Source organism: Hippopotamus amphibius, chromosome 2, assembly GCF_030028045.1.
Source record: "Hippopotamus amphibius kiboko isolate mHipAmp2 chromosome 2, mHipAmp2.hap2, whole genome shotgun sequence".
Lineage (NCBI taxonomy): Eukaryota > Metazoa > Chordata > Mammalia > Artiodactyla > Hippopotamidae > Hippopotamus > Hippopotamus amphibius.
This window is the reverse complement of record NC_080187.1, coordinates 53717603-53741751: the sequence shown is the minus strand read 5'-3', so window position 1 is coordinate 53741751 and position 24149 is coordinate 53717603. Positions and strand designations below refer to the sequence as shown.

Genomic DNA, 24149 nt, shown 5'->3' with positions numbered 1-24149 from the left:
ACGTCACCTGCACGGTATCATCTTCATTTGAGGATGTCTGTCAATGGCTGAGGTCAATGAGGGTTTTTAAGAACTAGAGGGAGTCTTCTGGGTCCCCAGCTGAAAAGACAGAAATAAAGAGGCAAAGAGATTTCTCCAGAATCACTTAGAACTAGGTCCAGAACCTGGGTCTCCTCACCTCTGGGTGTGCGTCCTTTCCACCACTTCATCCATTTCTTTTATCCCAGAAACATAAACAAGTATTGTATATCTGATCACCTCCTAATGAGTACAACTATTCCCAAGACTGGCAAACTTTGTGATTCTATCAGAGCAAGCAATCTTATTTGTAAAGAGGCTAGCTAATTATCCATGACATTTTAAATGTCTGCATTGTCCTTGAGCTAAGAGTGTGAAAATCAGAAGACTCAGGGGTGTATACACTTCCTGATAGGTTTTACTTAGTTTAACACCCTCTGACAGTAAAAACGAAATGAATCTTAGCTGTTCAACAACAATAACATTCCAAGCAGGAAAGTAATTTAAAAAACCTGTTAACTGCATTATTGCTAATTTGGTATCGCAGGAACCACCAGAGTTGTTGGTATAGAAATGAAGATATGATAGAGATATTTTGTCTAAGAAAAATGAGAAAGCATATATTCACTTTGCCTAGACATCGAGGACAATAATGGTCATTTTTGTAACTCAGGCTTTGTTTCTTCAGTTGAAATTCAAAGTAACCCATGTGGATAAGAAGGTTTATGTTGAAGGATTGGTAGCTCTTGATTTTTATCAAGGATTGGAACTAAGTTGAGATGCTGTCGGATGTTTTACTAGGTAAAGAGACAGGAGAGATGACTGCTGTCTGTGATTTGAGAAGAGCAAGATGGCACCAGAATCTGGACCCAGTGCTCAGACCTGCTGCGGTCTGAGCAGGTCTGAAAAGGTTCCTCCATTAAGGCTTTTGTTTCCTGGTAATTCTGTTTTCTGTTTTTAGTAGAAGGACATATCTCTTAGTACTCACTCCTAGTTGCAAGTTTCTGAATGTCCTGTTGATTCGGGGGCATTAGAAGGAGTTAAAAGCCTTTCTCCATCCCAAGCTCTGTCTTTTGCCATATCCGGTTCACTCTGATGACTGTGCTGAGTCTGTGCCCCGCCCTTTGTCCCTTTGTCATGGCTGCCCTCCAGGTCAGCGGTAAGTTTGGTTAATTGGAAAAAAAAGATTATTTTTACCTCTATAGTACTTTTATTTTATAAAATTATTATTTTTGCCTGTGTAGTAATGTGGTGATAAGACTGGATCATCATTTATTTTTAAAAATATAGCAACATTCTCAAGTTTGAATCAATCAAATCTTGTAGGAGCTGCAAATATTTAGATGTGCACACTGAATAAATAGCAAGGACAGAAGCCCAGGGGTTCCACTTCTCTAACTGTGGGACTCTTGGCTCTGGGAGATGGTCTCTTCAACTTTCTGGTAAAGGGATGGGACTGAGTGGTGTCTGTGGTTACCTTCAGCTCACAGTCTCTCATTTATAATCATAATGCTTGCTGCTTCTGTGCATTTCAATCATTCTGAAAAGAAAGACGATTTTGTCTTGAAATGGCATAATTTTTTTTGTTGAATGGATGCTTTCTGCCTGGTTCTGGTATGTTCTTGTCTCGCTTTCTTTTATGTAGACATTCCTGGTTTCTAGTCTAGGCCCGAATATGCATCCCAGTTGATGGGACGTATTAGTTAGTAACATGGGCCTTGGAGTTGAACATACCTGAGTTTAAGTCCTGGTTCTAAATCCCAGTTGGGCAAGTTTTCTCATATGTGAAATGGAGATGATGCCAACTTTGTGGGTTGACGTGAGATATTGATGGTAAAGCGCTTGGCACAGGGCCTGGTTCCTGGCCATGCCTGCCTTGTTCCCTGTCCCCTCCTCCCAAGTAAAGTTTTCTCTATGCAGAAATATGAACCCCCCAAGTTGTATACATTTAATGTATTTGTTCATTTAGTATCAGATACTGTTTGAAATTATTTTGTAGCTCCTTCCATTGAATGCATTGAAGAAATGGACAGAAAACCAGATGTTTTTAGAAGACATGGGATCAAGAGTTGTGCTAACTTGCTCTGTGTGCTTCTTTAACACTTCCAAAAATGGCTGGATTTTCAAGCCTGTCACATTCCTTCTCCTTAGCTGACTTCCTGAACTCGATCTCTTGTTTGTGACCTCTACTTTTCCACGCTAGTCTTCCTCTATGGGCTTCCCTATCAAACTCACAGTTTATCTAGTAAATATTTATTGAACAGTAGGCACTGTCCTAGGTACTGGAATAAATGAGAATACAATGGGTAATATCTACACCCCCAATAAACCCCATGCAGATGGGAGGCAGGCAGAACATAAACAGTAAGCAAATATATAGTTTCTTATAGTGCTAGATGTTACAAAGTAAAATAAAGCAGGAGAAGGTATGAGCAGAGAGCAGAGGGGATGCTCTTTTAGAAAGGCTGGTCAGGGAAGGCCTCTTTGTAGATATTGTGTTTGAGTAGAAACCTGAGTAAAATGAGTGAGTTAAGCAGAAATCAGCAGAAATCATCAGGAAGCATGTTCCTGGAAAGACCTTGTGATGGTAACAGTCTTGGCATGTTCAAAAGACAGCCTGCAGCATGGCTGGGGTGGAGTGAGCCCTAGGGAGAGGAAACGATGCTAGAAACCAGTCCTGGACAGATTCCAGGGAGGGGGCTTTGGGCCCAGGTAAAGACTTTGGAATGTATTCTAGATGTGATGACCAGCCTCCAGAAACTGAACACTATCATGTCATGTAATTATTATTTTGTGGTGGGAACAATTAAAATCTACTCTCTTGGCAACTTTGAAGTTTATAACACAGTATTGTTGACTATAATCTCTGTACTGTGTATTAGATCTTCAGGACTTATTATCTCCTAGTTGCAAGTTTGTATCCTTAAACAACATTTCTCCAATGCCCCCACCCCCAGTCCATGATAACCACTAGTTCTAGTCTCTGTCTTTATGGTTCAGCTTTTTTAGATTCCACATATAAATGATATCGAGATTGTATTTACATTTAAGACAATTTCTGTCTTCATCAGTTTGGGCTGCTGTAACAAAATACTATAGATTGGGTGGTTTAAATAGCAGACATTTATTCTTATAGTTCTGGACACTGGGAAGTCTAAGATCAGGTCCTGGCAGATTGGGTTCCTGGTGAGGATCTCTTCTTGGCTTACAGACAGCCACCTTCTCATTGTGTCCTCATCACATGGAAGAGAGTAAGCTCATGACTCTTTTGCTCTTCTTATAAGGACACTAATCCCATCGTGGGGCCCCATCCTCATGATCTCATCTAAGCCTACTTACCTCTCAAAAGTCCCACCTCCAAATGCCATCATTTTGGGGATTAAGGCTTCAACGTATGAATTTGGGGAAAAACAAACTTTCATTCTATAACAGCTACACAAGTTGCTCAGTAGAGAATAGACTGGGGTGGGAGAGCCCACAGAGAGGGCGAGATGGAATTGGCAGGTGTTTTTCTAATAGAGGAAATTAGATGAACTAGTTGGGCAGTGATGGAACTGATGAGATGTGGTCATTAAGCCAGTGGGACTTCCTGATGTCAGGTAGAGGTAGTCTCTCTAGAGCATCAGTACCCTGGAGGCCTTGCTTCTTATCCTGTGGGTCATGCTTCTGTATGGGAATGGTCTTTTTTCCCATGCCCATCTTTCTTGGCCTGACAATGTGATTGGTGTGCATTTTGTGCGAAGGGGTGGGTAGGGGAGATTAATGTAGCAAAATACTTTATCTTATCCTCAAAATATGGATATGTAGGTGAAATACAGTGTTGGGGTGGGGACAACTGTATTTCCATCTACAACTTCACAGCCCTTTTCTCAGCCACCACCCTCAGGCTTTTTGAAACTGAGGAGTGGATAGGGAGGTGACTGAGAGCCTTCATGACTTCCCTGGTTTATTTACTTAGCTGTGGCAGCTAAGTCAGGTTTCCTGGTTGCCAACTCCAGTTGCAGGTTATCTCTCATATGATGTACAGGATTCCATAAGAACATCCAAAGTGAGAGGCAGAGAGGCAGCCTGTCAAGGCCACAGATACAAACAAAGCTATGTGTATTAGTTACCTATTGTTGTGTAATAGATTATTCCAAAACTTAGTGGCTTAGAACAAGACACATCTATTATCATACAGTTTCTGTGAGTCAGGAATATAGACACAGCTTTGCTGCATCTTCTGCTTCAGGGTCTCTGACAAGGTTACACTCAAGATATTAACCAAGATTGAGGTCTTGTCTGAAGGCTCAACTGGGGAAGGATCTGCCTTCAAGCTCAATTATGTGGTGGTTGGTAGAACCCAGTTTCTCAAGGTTGTTGGGCTGAGGGCCTCAGTCCCTTGCTGGATGAAGAATTCTCTCAGCACTTTGCGTTTTGGTCTCTCCAGCCTGGCAGCTTACTTCATCAAAGCATGTGACACAGAGTCTTCTAGCAAGATGGGAATCACAGTCTTTTGTAACTTAATCACAGAAGTGATATCTCCTCAATGTAGCCATATTCTATTAGTTAGAAGCAAGTTATCCAGGGAGAAGGGATTACACAGAGCCATGAATACCAAGAGGTGAGGATATTTGGGGGCCATCCTAGAGGCTGCCTGCCACAGCTGTATGTTATGGCTTTACTCAGTATATTAGAGCAGAAAGGACCTTCGTGGTCGTCCTGGACCCTCCTCATTTTTTTTAGATGAGGAACCTAAAACTCAGAGAGGTGAAGTGACTTACTTAAAGCCACAGTGACTCTGAGGTAGATCTGGGACTTCTGATTTTCAACACAATGAACTATAAGTGGGCTGTATTTAACCTGCCACAAGCTGGCAGATTGTGGCTTTTAAGTTTGCAGTTTCAGCCTCAAGGAGTTTTATTCTTCTGCACATTTTAAACGCACTGCCACTAAATGGTGACTCCAGGCCTGGATCTAAATGGGATGTAAATGGCCCACCTTGGGCTTTGTTTGAAACTCAAGGCATAGAGGCTCTGCCTAAGCTTATCCAGCTTGATTCCTGTGTTTTCTACACTTTTCTCCCCTTTACATCAACATGTCTAAAACTAAATAACAGAGTTTAGAGCAAGTCTTTAAAACAACATGCTCTGTGATCCAGTTAGCCATCTCACCTGTTTTTAACATTTTCCTCATAGTCTCATCTAATGCTATAGACCACCATGTTAAGAACCCTCAATTCTATAGTTTATCTTGAATCTTAACTCTGTGTTTGCTCTTAGTTCTTGAAGCTGCTTGGCTCTCTAGACTTGGCACTATGTTGGCCCCTTGGGCCTTGACTCTGAGTTTGTCATTTTAGGCTGTTGTCACACTAGGATGTAGGAGGCGATGGAGACAGGTTAGTTGTGCTCAGGATTAGGATTGCATGAGAACTAACAGAAGACAGACCTGAGGCATGTCACCTGGAATTTACAGGGCAAAATGTGAGTGATCGGTCAGGAAGTGGGAGGTTCACAAAATGGCTGTGGTGCTCCCCGGCATTTAGTGTTGAGAGCCAGGAGCCTACAATAAAGAAGTCAGAGCAGTACTTGAGAGGCTATGGAAACATTAGTCACAGCAGACCAAAAGTCTGGGAGCCTGATGCAGCAGCAATAAAGGCAGAAGCGGTTTAAAGTATAGAAGTTCAGGTTGAGTAAAATAACAATGCTGATGAGCAGAGGGCAGGAGCCAGGCCAATTCATAGCAAGGATATTTGTCCCCAGGCCTTTTTTTCCTTTTCTTTAATTTTTATTCTTCAGTAGAAGCTCAGATGTAGATGTAGAGGGCTTGTGTCTTTTCTGCTAAATGGAGAGGAAGAAGGTGTGGCATCAGAGGAGGTAAAGCTAAGCCTGGTGCTGTTGGAATTGGTAGTGTTATTGGTGTTGGTGCTTGTGGTGGTGGTGCTGCTGGTGTTCGTGCTGGTTTTGGTGGTGATGGTGGTGGAGGTGGTGTTGGTGGTGGTGCTTGTGCTGGTTGAGTTTTAGTTCCTTCGCTGCTCTCTGAAATAGTTCCCAACCTCTAGATCCCACCACTCCCTCCTTAGAGATTTATAGACTCCAAACCTCTTTCCATGAAGTAGAAGGAATCAGTTTCCTGTCCCTGGAAACAGTCTGCCTTGATAACTACATTCTTTCTAGATGTGGAAGGTTTGCTTACTATGTTATATTTAGTGAAAATAGCAGAAAAGCCCTCATCTTTGTTGAGGCTGAAATTAAATGCCTTGGTTTACATTGGATTCTAGGGTCTTTTTTTTTGTTTTTTTTCTTTTTAAATACTTCCTCCTCTGGCCAGTTCTTTTAGGAACTGGTGAGAAAATCTTTAAAGATGAAGATATATAAAGCAACATTGGGATCCTTAGATTCGTCTGATGCTTTAAGCTTACCATGTCCATCTTGCCATACATTTTTCACCTGGCCCACTTAACAACCTTGGCAGGCAGGTAGAGCAGTCATGACCCAAATTTGATGGATGAAGTGATCTAGATTCAGAAAAGTTAGGTGCTATGTTAAAGGACATACACAGCTATAGGCTGTACAATTCATAATTGTATGCAGCCAAGATTCTTACCTAAAGAAGAACCTAAATTCTTCTTCCTCTAAATCCCATGTTCAGATCACAAAGAAAATAACCAGATTTTATCACCCAGCCTGTGAAAGAAGAGAAAGCAAGGATGAAACAAGGGAAAGACAGTAAATGATGCTGAATAAAACATGAGAATAATAGTTTGCATATGTAGCCTTATGATTTTTATTGCAGGGCTAAGACCTGATTTTTAACTGTTCTTTCCTTGTGTCTTCTGCTTTTTGTAAATATTCCTGACAGTTACCATGAAATCCTCTACCTGAAGGCTGCTGTTCTTTTCTGCATGGCCCTGGCTCCCCTCTCATCTCTGGAGATTGGCTGTGCCCTTCGTGAATGGGAATCCCCCTGTGGACAGTTGGTGATTGAGGGGGGACAGCTGGCTGCAAGGGCCGGTTCATCAGCATGCATCATGACCCGGGTATGCCAGTTATTAGAATTCATTATAAATTACTCAGAGTCTCAGGAATCTCATTTAGTTCTCACTCAGCAGCTGGAACACACTACCAGCTGTGGATCTAGGGTATTCCCCAAGGACTTTACCTAAGCGTGGGGGGCAAGTAGGTCAAATGATCTGATGATGACTGGGTGGGGGTAAAGCAGGAACGGAATGCCTGTTTCTACCTCAGAATAGATGTTCTGCAGATGCCATGGAGGGAATTAATTAGAGCTGTGAACACAGTTTAGCCTTTGGCCTCTGATGGACCAAGGAACACGCTAGAGTGTCTTTGGGGGTTATTGGAGAAGGGGAACAGAGAAGGGAGAGGAGTAAACAAAGGGAGAGCGAAGAGGGTTGTACTTGCTACCTTTTCCATCAAGAGCTGACCCCTCATCGCCTTTTCTGTTTCAGCTGCTGTGACACTTTTCGCTGAATCCTAGATGATAACCTGAACTGACCATTCACTTAACTTCTCTGCACCTTTGAGCCCTGTGTTCTCTCAGTTTCAGACATTTTCTTTCTTTCCCAATCTTCCACTTGTGGAAAGCTACTTATCTTTCAAGGTTCAACCCTAGCAGGATAGGTACTTTCATGTGGATCATCCTCTCACAATTCTAGACATGATTTCCATTCATTTTTTTCAGATAAGGAAATTGAAGCTCAGAGGGGTTATGTGACTCGCTCAAAGGCACGGTTCTCGTGGGGAGTGGAGTCCTCCAGCTGTGGCTGTTCCACATAATACTGCACTTGTATCCTACTGGTGCTCCCCTTCCTCACGATATAATCCTGTACTGGCCCTGACTCAGTGGTAAAGTTAGCCACGTTTGACTTATGTGCTCCTGGTCCTTTGTCATATAGCCCTTTTCCTGTAATCTACCTCTTCACTAAAGAAGGGTAAAGACCATGACCTCACATCTGGTCCTTGGCTGCTCTGCCTTTTAGATCTTCACTCTAGGACCAGGGTTGGAAAACTTCCTATGAAGGTGCAAATGGTAAAGGTAGGGTCCACAGGCCATACACAGTCTCTCTCACAACCACTCCTCTCTGCCACTGCAGAGTGAAGGCAGCCATAAACAATAAAGAGATGAATGAGTGTGGCTATGTGCCAATAAAACTTTGATGACACTCATTTTTCAATTTCATATAATTTGCATGTGTCACAAAATGTTTTTCTTCTTGATTGTTTTTCAGTCATTAAAAAAAAAATATAAAAACGACTCTTGGCTCATGGGTCACCCCAAAACACATGGCAGGATTTGGCTGGTGGGCCTTAGTTTGCCAACCCTTTTCTAGAACTAATTGGGTAGCAATTGTTTACATTTTGGTAAAATTGTCACTGTGTCGGTTCTCCCAGAAGCACTGACAGTGTAAGCCTTTAACTTCAGGTGAAAGGCTTTGTCACCTGCTAAAGGGATTTTGGGCAGCTGTGGCTATGATGGTGGTGGGGTCGGAGAGGTGATGCCAGGGTGGTAGCTGACTCTGCATAAAATAAGGTCAGTCCTGCTGTGCTCCTATTGTCTCCTCAGTGAAAGTGTTAGATTTAAATCCTATATGTCATTTATCTTTGGGCTCTGTATAGAGAAAAAGGTCTTGCTTTGGATTTTACAAAAATACCAGGCTTAGATCTTTTTGTGTGAGCTGTCATCAGCCATTGTGGTTGTTGATCTTGTAAATTCATGCTTTTTAGTGCTGGCAGAAGGATTGCTTTTGTTTCTGAACAATTTCATGAAGTGTTTCTTTCAATAGGGACTTGCATTGAATTTCAACTTTAGCTATATGTTTCGTCTCAACTGGATTTTGAAGACATGGGCAACTGCTGTTATGCTACAGAGGAGTGCTTTGGAATCCTTTCAGTGTCAAAAAAAAAAAAAAATCTTCACCAAGACCAATGTGAAAGTGACTTCCTTTAGGAGTTTTATAGTTTCAGGTCTTACGTTCAACTCTTTAATGCATTTTGAGTTGATTTTTGTGTATGGTGTAAAATAAGGGTCCTGTATCATTCTTCTGCATGTGGCTGTCCAGTTTTTCCAGTACCAATTATTGAAGATACTATCCTTTACCCGGTATATATGCTTGACTCCTTTGTTATAAATTATTTGACCACATATGTGTGGGTTTATTTCTGGGCTCTTTATTCTGTTTCATTGACCTATGTGTCTGTTTTTATGCCAGTACCATACTGTGTTGATTATTATAGCTTTGTACTATAGTTTGAAATCAGGACATGTGATGCCTCCAGCTTTGTTCTTCTTATTCAAGATTGCTTTGGTTTTTTAGGGTCTTTTGTGGTTTCCATACATATTTTAGGATTATTTATTTTATTTCTGTGAAAAATGTCTTTAGAATTTTGAGAGAATTGCATTGAATCTGTAGATTGCTTTGGGTAGTGTGGACATTTTAGCGATATTAATTCTTGATCATGGAATATCTTTCCATTTATTTGTGTCTTCTTCAATTTCTTTCATCAACGTCAAAGTTTTCAGCATATGGATTTTGTTTTGGCTATTTTAAGTCTTTTGATTTTCCATATGAATTTTGGAATTAACTTGTCATTTGCCACAAAAGCTTCCTGAGTTTTTCACCAGCATTGTGTTGAACTATTAATTTGGGGAGAATTGACATCCTAAGGATACCAAGTCTTTAAATCCACAAGCATGGTATATTTCTCCATTTATTTAGATACTCTTTAATTCTCTCAATGTTTCATGGTACAGGCTTTATACATATTTTGTTTAAAATCTCCCTATTCATGTTATTAGATGCTATTGTAAATAATATTACTTTTTCCATTCTATTTATTTGTTACAACTATATAGAAATAGTTTATGTTTGATATTGTCCTAGTGTTCCTAGTATTCTGTGATCTTGATAATTATTAATACAAAGAAGTTTCTTGATAGATTCCTTGAGATTTTTTATTTACACAATCATGTTGTTGGCATATACAGCCAGTTTTTTCTTCTTTTTTTCCTTTTGGTATGCTAGCTGTAGTTTTCTTGTAGATATTCTTTATCAAATTCTCTTCCTAGTTTACAGAGAATTAAAAAAAATCATAAACAGGTGCTGAATTGTGTCAAACGCTTTTTTAGCCTCTGTTGAGATGGTCATTTTTTTTTTTCTGTTTGTTAGTATGATAAATTACATTGATTGTATTTTTTTGAATGTTAAAACAACTTTCAGTTCCTTGGGTGAACCCCATTTGGCCATGATTATTGTACTTTTAAAATATATTCCTGAACTAAATATTTATTTTAAATATTTATTATTTTTGAGCCTATGTTCACAGAGATTTTTCTATAGTTTCCTTCTTTTATTAAGTTTTTTTAAATTAATTAATTAATTAATTAATTTATTGTGGCTGCACCGGGTCTTCATTGTAGCCTGTGGGCTCCTTATTGCAGCACGTGGTCTTCTCTAGTTGTGGTGCACTGGCTCTAGAGCATGTGGGCTCAGTAGCTGTGGCTTACAGCCTTAGTTGTGGTAGGTGGGATCTTAGTTCCCTGATCAGGGATTGAACCTGGGCCCCCTACGTTGGGAGTGTGGAGTCTTAACCACTGGACCACCAGGGAAGTCCCTGTCTATAGTTTTCTGTTTCTTTGTCTGGTTTTGTTATCAGGGTAATGCCGGATTCATAAAATCAGCTGTGAAAGTTCCCTTCTCCTCTATTTCTTTTTAAATTGTGTATCCATTTAAAAAAAATTGAAGTATAGTTAATTTACAATGTTGTGTTAGTTTCAGGTGTACCTTCTCTATTTTTGAAGGGATTTATGTAGGATTGGTATTGTCTCTCTCTTAAATGTATCTGGAATTTCTCAGTGAAACTTTATAAGCCTGGAGTTTTCTATTTCAGATTTTTTCCATTTCTTTTGTCAGTTTTGGTAAATGTAGCTTTCAAGATATGTTACCAATCTATTGCCTCTCAGCTCTGAATACATCATCCTGAATATGCTCTGTAATAAACAAAGGAATTTCCATAGTATTTTTCCTTTACCGTGAGCATGGTGTTAAGCTTTTTTTAAAAATTAATTAATTTTCAGTAAGCTGTTTTAGTAGAGGGCTCTGGGGAGACTTTGTGAAAGGAGGAACCTCTCCTGCTATTTAGGTATGGCTGGGGTTGGCAGTGTGGGTGTGGAGGCCTCCAGTGGAGCCTGCCCTAGACACTGGCCCAGAACTCAGTCCTGCTGTGACCTTACAGCCTTGGCCTGGTGATAACTTTTCTGCAGTCCTCTTGACAAGGAAACCAGAGCCTCTGTGCTATCTATGTTTTCTTAGAGGCCGTGCAGAGGCACTAAGGCTCCTGGGTACCTGGATCCCATTGTGCACTCACACCACTGGTTTCTGATGGCCTACATTCTGAAAGGTAGTCTATTGTTTGTCCAGCATCTCCAGATCAGCTCTGGCCTACAAACTGGTGAACTTCTCTTCTATCCAATGGCTTAACTGCTCCTTCTCCAAAGAGGTTTAAATCCTTCCAAGTGTGTCCTACCTTAGGTACCCTCAGTCCTTAGGTAGCATAGTTTCCTTAGATTATACAGTTACTTTTTTTTTTTTTTGCACTTTAAATATATGCAGTTCACTGAATGTCAATTGCATCTCAATAAAAGTTCCTGAAGGTGGGGGGAGGAATATATATATATATATATATAGCCACTCCCTTCTGGCTTGCAAAGTTTCTGCTGAGAAATCAGCTGTTAACCTTATGGAAGTTCCCTTGTATGTTATTTGCCTTTTTTCCCTTGTTGCTTTTAATAATTTTTCTTTGTCTTTAATTTTTGTCAATTTGACTACTATGTGTCTTGGTGTGTTTCTCCTTGGGTTTATCCTGCCTGCGACTCTCTGCGCTTCCTGGACTTGGGTGGCTATTTCCTTTCCCATGTTAGGAAATTTTTGACTATAATCTCTTTCTCTCTCTCGTCTCCTTCTGGGACCCCTATAATGTGAATGTTGGTGTGTTTAACATTGTCCCAGAGGTCTCTTAGGCTGTCTTCATTTCTTTTCATTCTTTTTTCTTTATTCTTTCCTGCACCAGTGATTTTCACCATTCTGTCTTCCAGGTCACTTATTCGCCCCCTGCCTCAGTTAATCTGCTATTGGTTTCTTCTAGTGTATTTTTCATTTCAGTTATTGTATTGCTTATCTCTGTTTGTTTGTTCTTTAATTCTTCCAGGTCTTTGGTAAACTTTTCTTGCATCTTTTCAATCTTTGCATCCAGTCTTTTTTCAAAGTCCTGGATCATCTTCACCATCATTATTCTGATTTCTTTTTCTGAAAGGGTGCCTATCTCCACTTAATTTAGTTGTTTTTCTGGGGTTTTATCTTGTCCCTTCATCTGGTACAAAGTCCTCTGCCTTTTCATTTTCTCTATCTTTCTATGGCTGTGGTTTTCAGTTCCACAAGATGAAATACTGCTGATACTGCTTGGTACTGCTGTCTGCCATCTTGTGGAGGAAGCTATTTAGGAGGCTTGTGCGTGCTTCCCGATGGGAGGGACTAATTGTGGGTAGGGCTGGTTGGGTGGAGCTCAGTAAAACTTTAATTGGCTTGTCTGCCAATGGGTGGGGCTGTGTTCCCACCCTGGTGGTTGTTTGGCCCGAGGCTACCCATCACTGGAGCTTACAGGCTCTTTGATGGGGCTTATGGTGGACTCCGGGAGGGCTCATGCCAATGAGCACTTCCCAGAACCCCTGCCACCACTGTCCCTGCCCCTACAGTGAGCCACAGCTGCCCCCCACGTCTGCAGGCAACCCTCCAATGCCAGAAGGTAGGTCTGGTTCAGTCTCCTATGGGGTCACTGCTCCTTCCCCCTGGGTCCTGGTGCACACACTGTTTTTTGTGTGCCCTCCAAGAGTGGAGTCTCTGTTTCCCCCAGTCCTGTGGAGGTCCTGCAATCAAATTCCGCTGGCTTTCAAAGTCTGATTCTCTGGGGATTCCTCCTCCCATTGCTGGACCCCCAGGTTGGGAAGCCTGACATGGGGCTCAGAACCCTCACTTTAGTAGGTGGAATTCTGTGGTATAACTGTTCTCCAGTTTGTGAGTTGCCCACCCAGCGGTTATGGGATTTGATTTTATCGCGATTGCGCCCCTCCTACCATATCACTGTGGCTTCTCCTTTGTCTGTGGACGTAGGATGTCTTTTTTGGTGAGTTCCAGTGTCTTTCTGTCGATGATTGTTCAGCAGTTAGTTGTAATTCCGGTGCTCTTGCAAGAGGGAGTGAGCGCATGTCCTTCTGCTCTGCCATCTTGATCCATCTCTACAGTTACTTTTAAATTATAGTTAATAGTCTCTATGTTAGACTTCTGTTTCTTGACCTACTGGTGATTTCTATCTCCTGTTAGACCCAGGTTGTTACACAGGAATTTCTTGTACACCCTGTGTGGGTTGAGACTTTTTGTGATCTGTGGATTTTGTCCTCATTTTAAGATGGGTAGGAGATATTGCTATGTATTCAATTTCCTCCTCCCCTCAGTCACCCCACTCCCCATGTGCTTTAATATGAGATTTAACTAAAATGATGGGGGGAAGACCAAGAGTGTGGTGAGTGATATTTCTGCAAGAACTGAGGTTCAGCAGACAATGAACCAGGAACATATTTTCCTACATCATTGAAATGACCAGCTCAAGTTTGACCCTTCCAGTGTTTCATGGTGTTTAGCAGAGATGTTTGGAATTTCTTAATGCACAGTAAGGATCCTACTATTTTGCTGCTTAGAACAGAGGTACTGTGACCTTAAGCTGCTGTGGCTGAAGTATCCAAGGCTAATAAAAAAACCAAGTTTAATATCAGCAACAATTTTGATTTTTAGATATTATTTTGATTCCCATAGAAAAGGGGAAAAACTGTATTTCTTATAGGTACCACTATGGATAAAAATAATCCAGCTGTCTACTTACTTCCATCTAGTCAAAGAAAAAAGCCCCCCAACTCAACCAACCAACCAATCAACTAAACAAAACCCCATCAAAATACAGAAGATTTTCTCCATTGCAGTTAAGGCCTTTGGCATGAATTTAAATTTAGCTTCCCTGGGAATTTTGGAAAAAACATTTTTCTTCATTGTTTTTGTAAGCCCTATGAGGCAAAGATATAACTTCCCCAAACAAAACAGCAGGAAAAGCAACTAACAATCCTCTGGATAATGCAAATGAATAAAAATTGCCAGAATTATTGCAGAAGTGCTGAAAGTCTTACTCTGGTATTTTATATGCTATTACTAGACTTTAGTGGTTCAGGAATGCCTGTTTTAGCAATCACAGCACACTAGAGAACAAGTTGGTAGAGAAATAAAATTATATAGTGGTAGTCTCCAAGTTAGAAATGAATCATCTTCCAGGGGTTGATTTGTAAATCAGTTAGGTAGGAAATACCTTTTCCTTTATAAAATATATTCTAAGTTCTATACAGGTTTATAAAAGATGGTTTGAGTTCCTGCCATATAGTCAGTAGTTGTCCTTTGCTAAAAATTACATTATTTCCCCTTTATTAGAAGGTGTTATTAGTTGTCTACTGCTTTATAATCAGTTATCCCCAAAGGTAGCAGCTTAAAATAACAATCATTCATTATCTCACAGGTTTTTTGGGGGGGTGGGGGAGGGGATAGGGAATCTGGATGTGGCTTTGCTGGGTGGCCCTGGATCCGCGGCTCATGAGGCTGGAATCAAGATGTCAGCTGTGCTGCATCTTCTGAAGGCTCCACTTGGGGAGGCTCTGTGCTGTAACTGGCTGAGGCCTGCCAACAAATGAGCCTGAGAGCAATCCTTTCCAGTTGAGCCTTCAGGTGAAACTGCAGCCCCAGCCAGCCCCTTGATTCCAGCTTATAGGAGACCCTGAGCCAGAACTACCCAGCTTTACATTCTCACCTGCGATGAGGCCAGTGAATTTAAAATGTACTTGGCATTTGAACAGTGAGATTTCCTACTCTTTTGGGGGCTGAAATCTCCTTTCTACACTGATGAATAAAGTGGAGATTTCTTTCTTCGGTCAAGTTAGTAGCTGGGCAGGTTGGGAATGCAGGGAAATGTCTTCTTTTCTCCAGTTGTAACTTACAGCCAGCTTGGCCAGTGTGAAAGGGTGTGTTCTTGGTGTTGTAGGGTAGAACTTAGAGTGTATTTTCTCATTGAGACAGTATCTCATAAATGGTGTTTAGAATCCTAGAAAGAGTTATATTTGAGACTCATTATAGGTTGAGTAGGCCCTTGTGGGCTAGCTCACCACCATTCATAACAGCATGTTCATGAGAAAATGGATTCTATATCCCAGATGTCCATCTCTTAAACATGCTTTTGAAATGTGACTCATTTTAAAGCTGGGAACTTGCCTGTATTTCATTAGCTCCTCTCCAGCTACCTTCTTCACAATAGTTTACATTTTGAGCTATCAGCCTTTTGGGAAGATAAAGTGACAGAAAATAGAGATGACTATAATTTACTCTAAGTACTAAGAGCCTGGCAGACCTATCAAGGCATAATTTTACTCAAAATCGGAATTTCTGCAGGGCCTGCACTGAAGTCCCTTTATAGTTGAGTTATACCAGGTCACAGTCATCTCTTTTTGTAGAATTCTAGCGTCTTAATCAGGTCCTTCCAAAAACCACTCAGTCAGATTTACTACATGAGAATGCACTAAAGTCAGAAATATTCTTGGCCTGCCTTCTATCCCTCACCTCCAGCCCATATCTCTATGGAAGCCGATGGCCTTCCAGTTGGGAGAGACCATCATTCAGGCCCTGGGTGGGCTCAGCAGAAGGCTACTTGCCTTGGCCTCCCACGTGCTTGATATTTTCAGACACGACTCTCATTTTATTCAGCAGTGCTCCAGTCAGCTGTTAGAGAATTCATCCGGGAAATCAGCCCATCATTCAAATATCCAAGGATCTTCTTGAGCACATATTCAAGGACGATAACCCAATAGGCTTTACTCTGCCCTCTCTGGTCTCTATCCCTTCATTAAACCAGGTGACCAAAAGCGTGTTTGAAGAGCCACCCCTGTCTCCCCTGAACTTCCCTGAGTTAAGATGTTGAGTTTTGTGTCACTCTTTCATGGTGGACAAATATAAAAAACATCATAAACTGAGTTTCTGTGTCATTTGTAGAGCTGTAGTTAAAGATTTTGTCCATCATGTTTCTTTCTTTCTTTTTTTTTTTATTATTTTTTGGGGGGTACACCAGGTTGAATCATCTGTTTTTATACACATATTCCCGTATTCCCTCCCTTCCTTGACTCCTCCCACCTCGAGTCCCCCGCACCCTCCCCGCCCCAGTCCTCTAAGGCATCTTCCATCCTCGAGTTGGACTCCCTTTGTTATACAACAACTTCCCACTGACTATTTTACAGTTGGTAGTATATATATGTCTGTGCTACTCTCTCGCTTCGTCTCAGTTTCCTCTTCACCCCCCGCCCCCTCCCATATCTCGAGTTCTCCAGTCCATTCTCTGTATCTGCATCCTTGTTCTTGTCACTGAGTTCATCAGTACCATTTTTAGATTCCGTATATGTGAGTTAGCATACAATATTTGTCCTTCTCTTTCTGACTTACTTTGCTCTGTATGACAGATTATAGTTCTATCCACCTCATTACATATAGCTCCTTCTCATCCCTTTTTATAGCTGAGTAATATTCCATTGTATATATATGCCACATCTTCTTTATCCATTCATTTGTTGATGGGCATTTAGGTTGCTTCCATGTCCTGGCTATTGTAAAGAGTGCTGCAATAAACATTATGGTACATGTTTCTTTTGGGATTATGGTTTTCTTTGGGTATATGCCCAGGAGTGGGATTACTGGATCATATGGTAGTTCTATTTGTAGTTTTTGAAGGAACCTCCAAATTGTTTTCCATAGTGGCTGTACCAATTTACAGTCCCACCAACAGTGCAGGAGAGTTCCCTTTTCTCCACACCCTCTCCAACATTTGTTGTTTCCAGATTTTGTGATGATGGCCATTCTGATCGGTGTGAGGTGATACCTCATTGTGGCTTTGACTTGCATTTCTCTGATGATGAGTGATGTTGAGCATCTTTTCATGTGTTTGTTGGCCATCTGTATGTCTTCTTTGGAGAAATGTCTATTTAGGTCTTCTGCCCATTTGTGGATTGGGTTATTTGCTTTTTTGGTATGAAGCTGCATGAGCTGCTTGTATATTTTGGAGGTTAATCCTTTGTCCGTTGTTTCATAGGCAATTATTTTTTCCCACTCTGAGGGTTGCCTTTTAGTCTTGTTTATGGTTTCTTTTGCTGTGCAAAAGCTTTTAAGTTTCATGAGGTCCCATTTGTTTATTCTTGATTTTATTTCCATGATTCTAGGAGGTGGGTCCAAAAGGATCTTGCTTTGATGGATGTCATAGAGTGTTCTGCCTATGTTTTCCTCTAGGAGTTTTATAGTGTCTGGCCTTACATGTAGGTCTTTCATCCATTTGGAGTTTATTTTTGTGTATGGTGTTAGGAAGTGTTCTAATTTCATTCTTTTACATGTTGCTGTCCAATTTTCCCAGCACCACTTATTGAAGAGGCTGTCTTTTTTCCATTGTATACTCGTGCCTCCTTTGTCAAAGATAAGGTGTGTGTTTGGGCTTACTTCTGAGTTCTCTATTCTATTCCATTGATCTTCCTTTCTATTTTTGTGCCAGTACCATACTGTCTTGATCACTATGGCCTTGTAGTATAGTTTGAAGTCAGGAAGCCTGGTTCCACCAACTCCATGTTTCCTTCTCAAGATTGCTTTGGCTATTTGGGGTCTTTTGCGTTTCCATACAAATCGTAAGATTTCTTGCTCTAGTTCTGTGAAAAATGCCATTGGTACTTTGATCGGGATTGCACTGAATCTGTAAATGGCTTTGGGTAGTACAGTCATTTTCACGATGTTGATTCTTCCAATCCAGGGACATGGTATGTCCCTCCATCTGTTTGTGTCGTCTTTGATTTCTTTCATCAATGTCTTAAAGTTTTCTGCATACAGATCTTTTGCCTCCTTAGGCAGGTTTATTCCTAGGTATTTGATTCTTTTGGTTGCAATGGTGAATGGGATAGTTTCCTTAATTTCTCTTTCTGCTCTTCCGTTGTTAGTGTATAGGAATGCAAGAGATTTCTGTGCATTAATTTTGTATCCTGCTACTTTACTAAACTCATCAATGAGTGCTAGCAGTTTTCTGGTAGAGTCTTTAGGGTTTTCTATATATAATATCATGTCATCTGCAAAGAGTGACAATTTTACTTCTTCTTTTCCAATTTGGATTTCTTTTATTTCTTTTTCTTCTCTGATTGCTGTGGCTAAAACTTCCAAAACGATGTTGAATAATAGTGGTGAGAGTGGACACCCTTGTCTTGTTCCTGTTCTTAGAGGGAATTCTTCCAGTTTTTCTCCATTGAGAACGATGTTGGCTTTTGGTTTTTCATATATGGCTTTTATTATGTTGAGGTAATTTCCTTCTATGCCCATTTTCTGGAGAGCTTTTATCATAAATGGATGTTGAACTTTGTCAAAAGCTTTTTCTGCATCTATTGAAATGATCATATGGTTTTTATCCTTCAATGTGTTGATATGATGTATCACGTTGATTGATTTGCGTATATTGAAGAATCCTTGCATCCCAGGGATAAACCCCACTTGATCATGGTGTATGATTTTTTTAATGTGCTGTTGGAGTCTGTTAGCTAGTATTTTGTTGAGGATTTTTGCATCTATATTCATCAGTGATATTGGTCTGTAGTTTTCTTTTTTTGTGACATCTTTGCCTGGTTTTGGTATCAGGGTGATGGTGGCCTCATAGAATGAGTTTGGGAGTGTTCTGCCTTCTGCAATATTTTGGAAGAGTTTGAGAAGGATAGGTGTTAACTCTTCTTGAAATGTTTGATAGAATTCGCCCGTGAACCCATCTGGTCCTGGGCTTTTGTGTATTGGGAGATTTTTAATCACTGCCTCAATTTCCGTACTTGTGATTGGTCTGTTCATGGTTTCTATTTCTTCCTGGTTCAGTCTTGGAAGATTGTATTTTTCTAAGAATGTATCCATTTCTTCCAGGTTATCCAATTGATTGGCATATAGTTGCTTGTAGTCATCATGTTTCTTAACATGAATATGTGCTGAGTTTTCCGATGTCCCTTCATCAGTCATGTGACCAAGCCTGCTCTCTCAAGACACAGGTCCTTGGGGGGCATCTTCAAAGTGGATGAGCTACTGTGCTGTTGCTCTAGTAAGAGCTGGATTCAAAAAAATTTCAAAATTTTTTGGAAATCAGTGGAAGGCTTCATAGTAAAAACTTGATTTCTCTTTTTTTTTGAGGGAAATATATAATGTTTCAACCACTTTAAAAATTATGAATGGTGAGCATAGTTCCTATTCAGTAAATCTAAAATAGATTTTCAAATATCCTTTTCTTCTGTTGTGGAGAAAAATTACAAGGTAGAGAGAAACAGAAAGGATGAGAGACAGAAGGGACAGAGAGATAATTAAAATATATCCCAAGTTCCAGAAAGGCAAAGGACTGCTGATGCACCAGTCTGTTTTCCTCACTCTGTCCTTCCTTCCCTTCCTCCCTCCCTTTCTCTCTCTCTCTGCCTCCTTCCCTCCCTCCTCCCCCCCCTCTTTCTTCTTTCCTATAAAATAAAGGTAAACCTAGAAATACCTTGTATTTTATTTTTAGGTAAATAATATTTTAATTCCATCTACAATTTGTAATGGTTGACCCTGTTAAAATCCTTTTCCTTTTGAAAGGAGGGCAATTAACATATTGCTTGGAGAAGGCAGATCAGTTTCAGAGAGGAAATGGAGTATCTCTGTCTCCAGGCCTTTATAGGATACCATGAACTACCCAGAATATTAAAGCCTGGTAGCAGTTCTGCTGCTGTGAGATACAAGTGGAATCATCTTTGGCGTCTGTCCTGAGCCTGGGTAAATGTAAGCATAGGGCTGATCTGAGCTCAGGGGCTGCTTGCCCACCACTGGCCACTCCTGCGTCTCAGCAATGCCCTCAGCCCTGGGAAAAGGCTCTTAGGCTGCGGGGGTAATCACCGGGTAGCAAAGACTGGGGACATTTAAAATGTTTTTTATTTCTATTTTCGAGAAAGTAGTGCATCACATGGAACAAAATTCAAAAGGTAAAAACAGAATGTTAAAAAAATAAGTTGTAGCATGTTATATACATTATCTTGCCTGTTGATTTTTTCCCCCATGAACAACACATCTTGTAGATAGTTCCATGTCTTCACCTATAGAGTTACCTCATTCTTTACAATGGGTGCATATTATTCCACATTACAGACTATTTTACGTAAAAGATTGGTGCCAATCTCTGAAACGACTGTCCTTGTACATGAGCAAAATGTATTGTAGGAGCTAGTCGGTGATGAATCTTGTTAATGGTCAGTGTTAATGTTCCATCTCCTTATCAATGTTTTATTCCCCTCAGACTCTTCTGTCTCTTTCTCCTTACCTCCAACAACAGTAATAATTTAATAAATTGAAAGTATATTGATATAAATGGAAACCAAAGTGACATCCATGTTTATATCCATGACTATTCCTCTTTTTTTCTAATTGAAGTCCCATATTTAGCTGTATCTCCTTCATTTCTAATGTCAAAGGATAATTGAGACAAGTTTCCTGTAAGGCTTGTAACAACATATTCCATTTTTGATTAGGAGCTTCCACTTGGAAATAAAGTCGTAATTCGTTTTCATGAAAGGACAGTCACAGAAAGCAGATAGGTCTGGCCTTACCCTGGTGCAGGCCCTCTTGGTGTGCTGAGGGGGATTTTGTGGGGGGGAAAGATTGGTGTTGGTCTGGAACAGATTGCAAGGGGAGGTCTGGCCCGTCAGGCTCAGTTGAGCAGAGGGCCCGGTCATTTATCACTGTCACAGGGGGTGAGGGTGGGGGTAGGGGAGTCACTGGACCATTCCTACCCATCAGCGGCCTGACAGCAGACGCGCCTCTCGCAACCTCCAGGCAGGTGCTGTGCCATCGAGGGGCGATGCACTTCCTGTTGGAGGCCACCGACCCGGTCACAAGGAAGGAGGAAGCAGACCACTGCTTGCTATGGCGCTTCGCTCTAGCCCTGCTCTGCCTCCTCTCGAGGTGGTGTACACAGCGTGTGTAAGAGCAGAATCGGTGGTCTTAGAGGTATACATGGAGGCTCCAAAGTGATGCTAGACTCTGATGATGGGATGAGAACATAGCTCTGTGGGGCTCATGCTTTAATTACATTCCCAAGACTTGTGCACAACGCTGATTATTTTCCTACAGGTGAATGCTGTAGTAGATGACTTTGTTTCATCGTGGAGGGGACTACAACAATGAGAGCCGGGGACACCAAGTCTTTGAAAGGCAGCATTTTTTGAAACAATACTAAAAAGTGTAATCTCTGTGTGATCCTTTATAGATACGTTTAACATTCATCTTCAAAATCTAAAATATGTTTTAGGATCAATAGGAAACGTACCTTAAAAATCATTTTGGTTTACAGCCACGTTTTTTAACACAACTGTTTTCAACACTGTTATTCGTGAGGATGTCACATTCATCAAGCTGACATATAGATTTTAATCCTTCAAGCAACCTTATTTTCAATGGAATTTCTCATCTCAAGATTGTCAAATTTTGGTAGTCATTGGGAATTATATGTGTTAAGAGGGGGCAGGGAGATTTCATAAAAGTCAGGTGGAAATTTTTCCATCAATTAATATTATATGCTTATTACAGATGCCTAAGTTAGACCTGGTTCTTAAATGTGGTGATTAATAACAGTATTACATGAGTGAAAATGGAATTCTTCTAAAAATGAAATGACCGATAACAGAATGCTTTTCTGGGGATAATGTAGTATGAATTGGGAACTGGTGCTCGTCTGATAATCTTGGCGTGACAGGAGGCGTTAAAGAGCTGTAGGCAGTGCTGCTAACACAGGATCCTCACATAAATGTACCCTAACAAGTGGGGCAGGGTCATTGCTGGTCAGTGAAGAATGAAGAGAAAGGCAGGTGTTGTCTTACTATCTCACTGTATCACTGACAGTAAGCCCAGTGTCTGTTGCATAAGCAGTGGTCAGTCATTGTTTTCTGAATTATGATGTTATTTGGATGGAATATGGATCCCTGTGCCTTGACTTGCTAGAGCAGGTATGCCCCCCAAGTCCCTCTGTCAGCCTTCCTTCCTCCTTCCCCTACATGCCTGCCTTCCTGAGTTCATAAGCTCCGGAGTCCTGCACATCTCTGGAACAATGGCCTCATCAGAGGGGATTTGATAGGGCAGCCATGCAGCTGGGTTGAGTTGGTAGGGAAGTTCCTGAGCGTCTACAGCGCTCTTTACCTGGGAGCAGTGTCTTAAGGAGGAAGCAAGAGTTCAAGGTACTCAAAACCCTGGAAAGGCACGGGTCCTTATGCGATCAAGCAGAAAGTGATCTGCTTATTGGTTATGGTCATTTAAGAACGTTTCCCTGGTTTCTTCTGCTCTTTCTCCTCCTCAAAGAAACAAAGGAATGGGACTCAGCGGAAAACATTTAGATTTTTACAACTTGAAAATATACCTGATAGGATCTAGATTTCTTCTTCTTTCTTGCTATTCCCCACTTAACTCATTACTATTTCCTGATGCCATGGAAAAAAATCTTTTTATGGTCATAATTTAAAAATTACTATGTAATTTTCCATCTGAGGACTGTGTCACAGTTTACTTCATTTTCCCTCTTTTGTTGGGCCATATAGGTTTTTTTTATGGTTTTTCACTATTATAAACAGTTCTGCTGTAAACATCTTTGGAAACCTTTGCCTCATTTCTGATTATTTCCTAAGGTAGAAGTAATTTAAATGCTTTGACATTCTTGACATGTTGTCAGACTGCTTTCCAAATAGACTATAGTATTCCCACTTCCATGAACAGTATATGAGAAAGCCCATGTCTCTACACCCTCATTGGTGCTTGGCATTGGTTTTGTAATTTTGCCATTTGCACGAATTAAAAATAGTATCTCATTGTGTGGTTGAGCATCTACTTATGTATTTGTCTATTATTTGTATATTTAATTTTTATGTGTAATCTGTCTTCCTGTTATTCTTCACTTTCTCTCTGGCAGTGGAAACGCTGTCTTTTACAGAATCATGGAAGCTTGCTTGGGGAATGTACAGAAATAATTCTGACACTGGTTTCTAGGACATCTGGTCTGCCTCCTGCCCTCTCATTGTGGGCATCCACGTGGTCACTTTCCTTTACTTTCCTGCGCCATCTTGCAGCCTCAGGGCACACAGGGACACAGCAGGATCATTCCGGGCCAGTTTTTCCTAGGAACAGAAAAGGGCTGGTGTCTGAGGGCTTGTGCACTTGGTGTTGCTGTTCCAGGTTTAGAATCATACTTGTGGTCTTGTGCCCTGAGCGGGCCTCAGAAAACACAGCAGACGCATCACAAAAAGTAAAAATGCCCTCTGCTTGCATAAGGCTGTATTTTTAAAACACGGTCTCATCCTCACTCACTTTTCTGGCCAGAAATCTCCTCTTAGGATTTCTCTCAGTAAGTTTGTTGATTAAATGGACCTCCTTGCATGTAGAGTCTGTGACGTTTATCTTTCTTCCCACAGCAGCTGGTACCTGGCACACACTAAACACGTGACTGCTCGTGGGTCTGAGCTGAAGACCCCACCATAAGCATCAGCTGATGCCTCACCAAACGTCCTTGCTGGGACTGAGCCCGGCCGTGCTCTGCCCTGTCCTGCCCCGTCACTGTGCTGTTCAGGCTCTGCCGCAGAGGGACCCCGGGAGGCACAGGGCTGCCTGGGCAGCTCCTTCATCAACTCCTTCACTGGCCAAGAGCTGGTCTTTCGTTTGCTGCACCTGCAGCAAAGGGAGAAGGAATTAACTGCAGGAAGGACAGCAGCTGGAGGATAAGGGTAAAATCCTTGATGACAGATGAGTTTTTTTTTAGAGCTACAAACTAAAATGTTCCCATCTGATTTTCCTACCTTTTCTGTCACGTATCTTTTGTTTTTAAGGCAACCCCCACTTAGACACACATTCACTGGTCACTATGGGAGGAAGACAGTGCAGGCTGGCCCTCCTCTCCCCCTGGAGTTGTGGGGGGAGTGCTTGCCTCTGGGTGCCCACAGCAGTGGGG

General features: G+C 41.2%; 1 protein-coding gene across 4 annotated transcripts in view; it reads left to right on the top strand.

Annotated features, from left to right (window-relative positions):
- The window catches only part of MSRA (methionine sulfoxide reductase A), a 407469-nt gene that overhangs the window by 139369 nt on the left and 243951 nt on the right, over positions 1-24149 (top strand). The window contains exon 1 of one of the 4 annotated variants that reach the window (XM_057720695.1): positions 6991-7036. The exons of 2 other annotated variants lie outside the window; for them this stretch is intronic. In XM_057720695.1, the coding sequence (XP_057576678.1) occupies positions 7021-7036 (16 nt within the window). In that variant the 5' untranslated portion in view covers positions 6991-7020. Of the gene's footprint in view, positions 1-6990; positions 7037-23906; positions 23926-24149 lie in introns of those variants that run through there. One more of the 4 variants, XM_057720697.1, reaches the window with a different exon arrangement.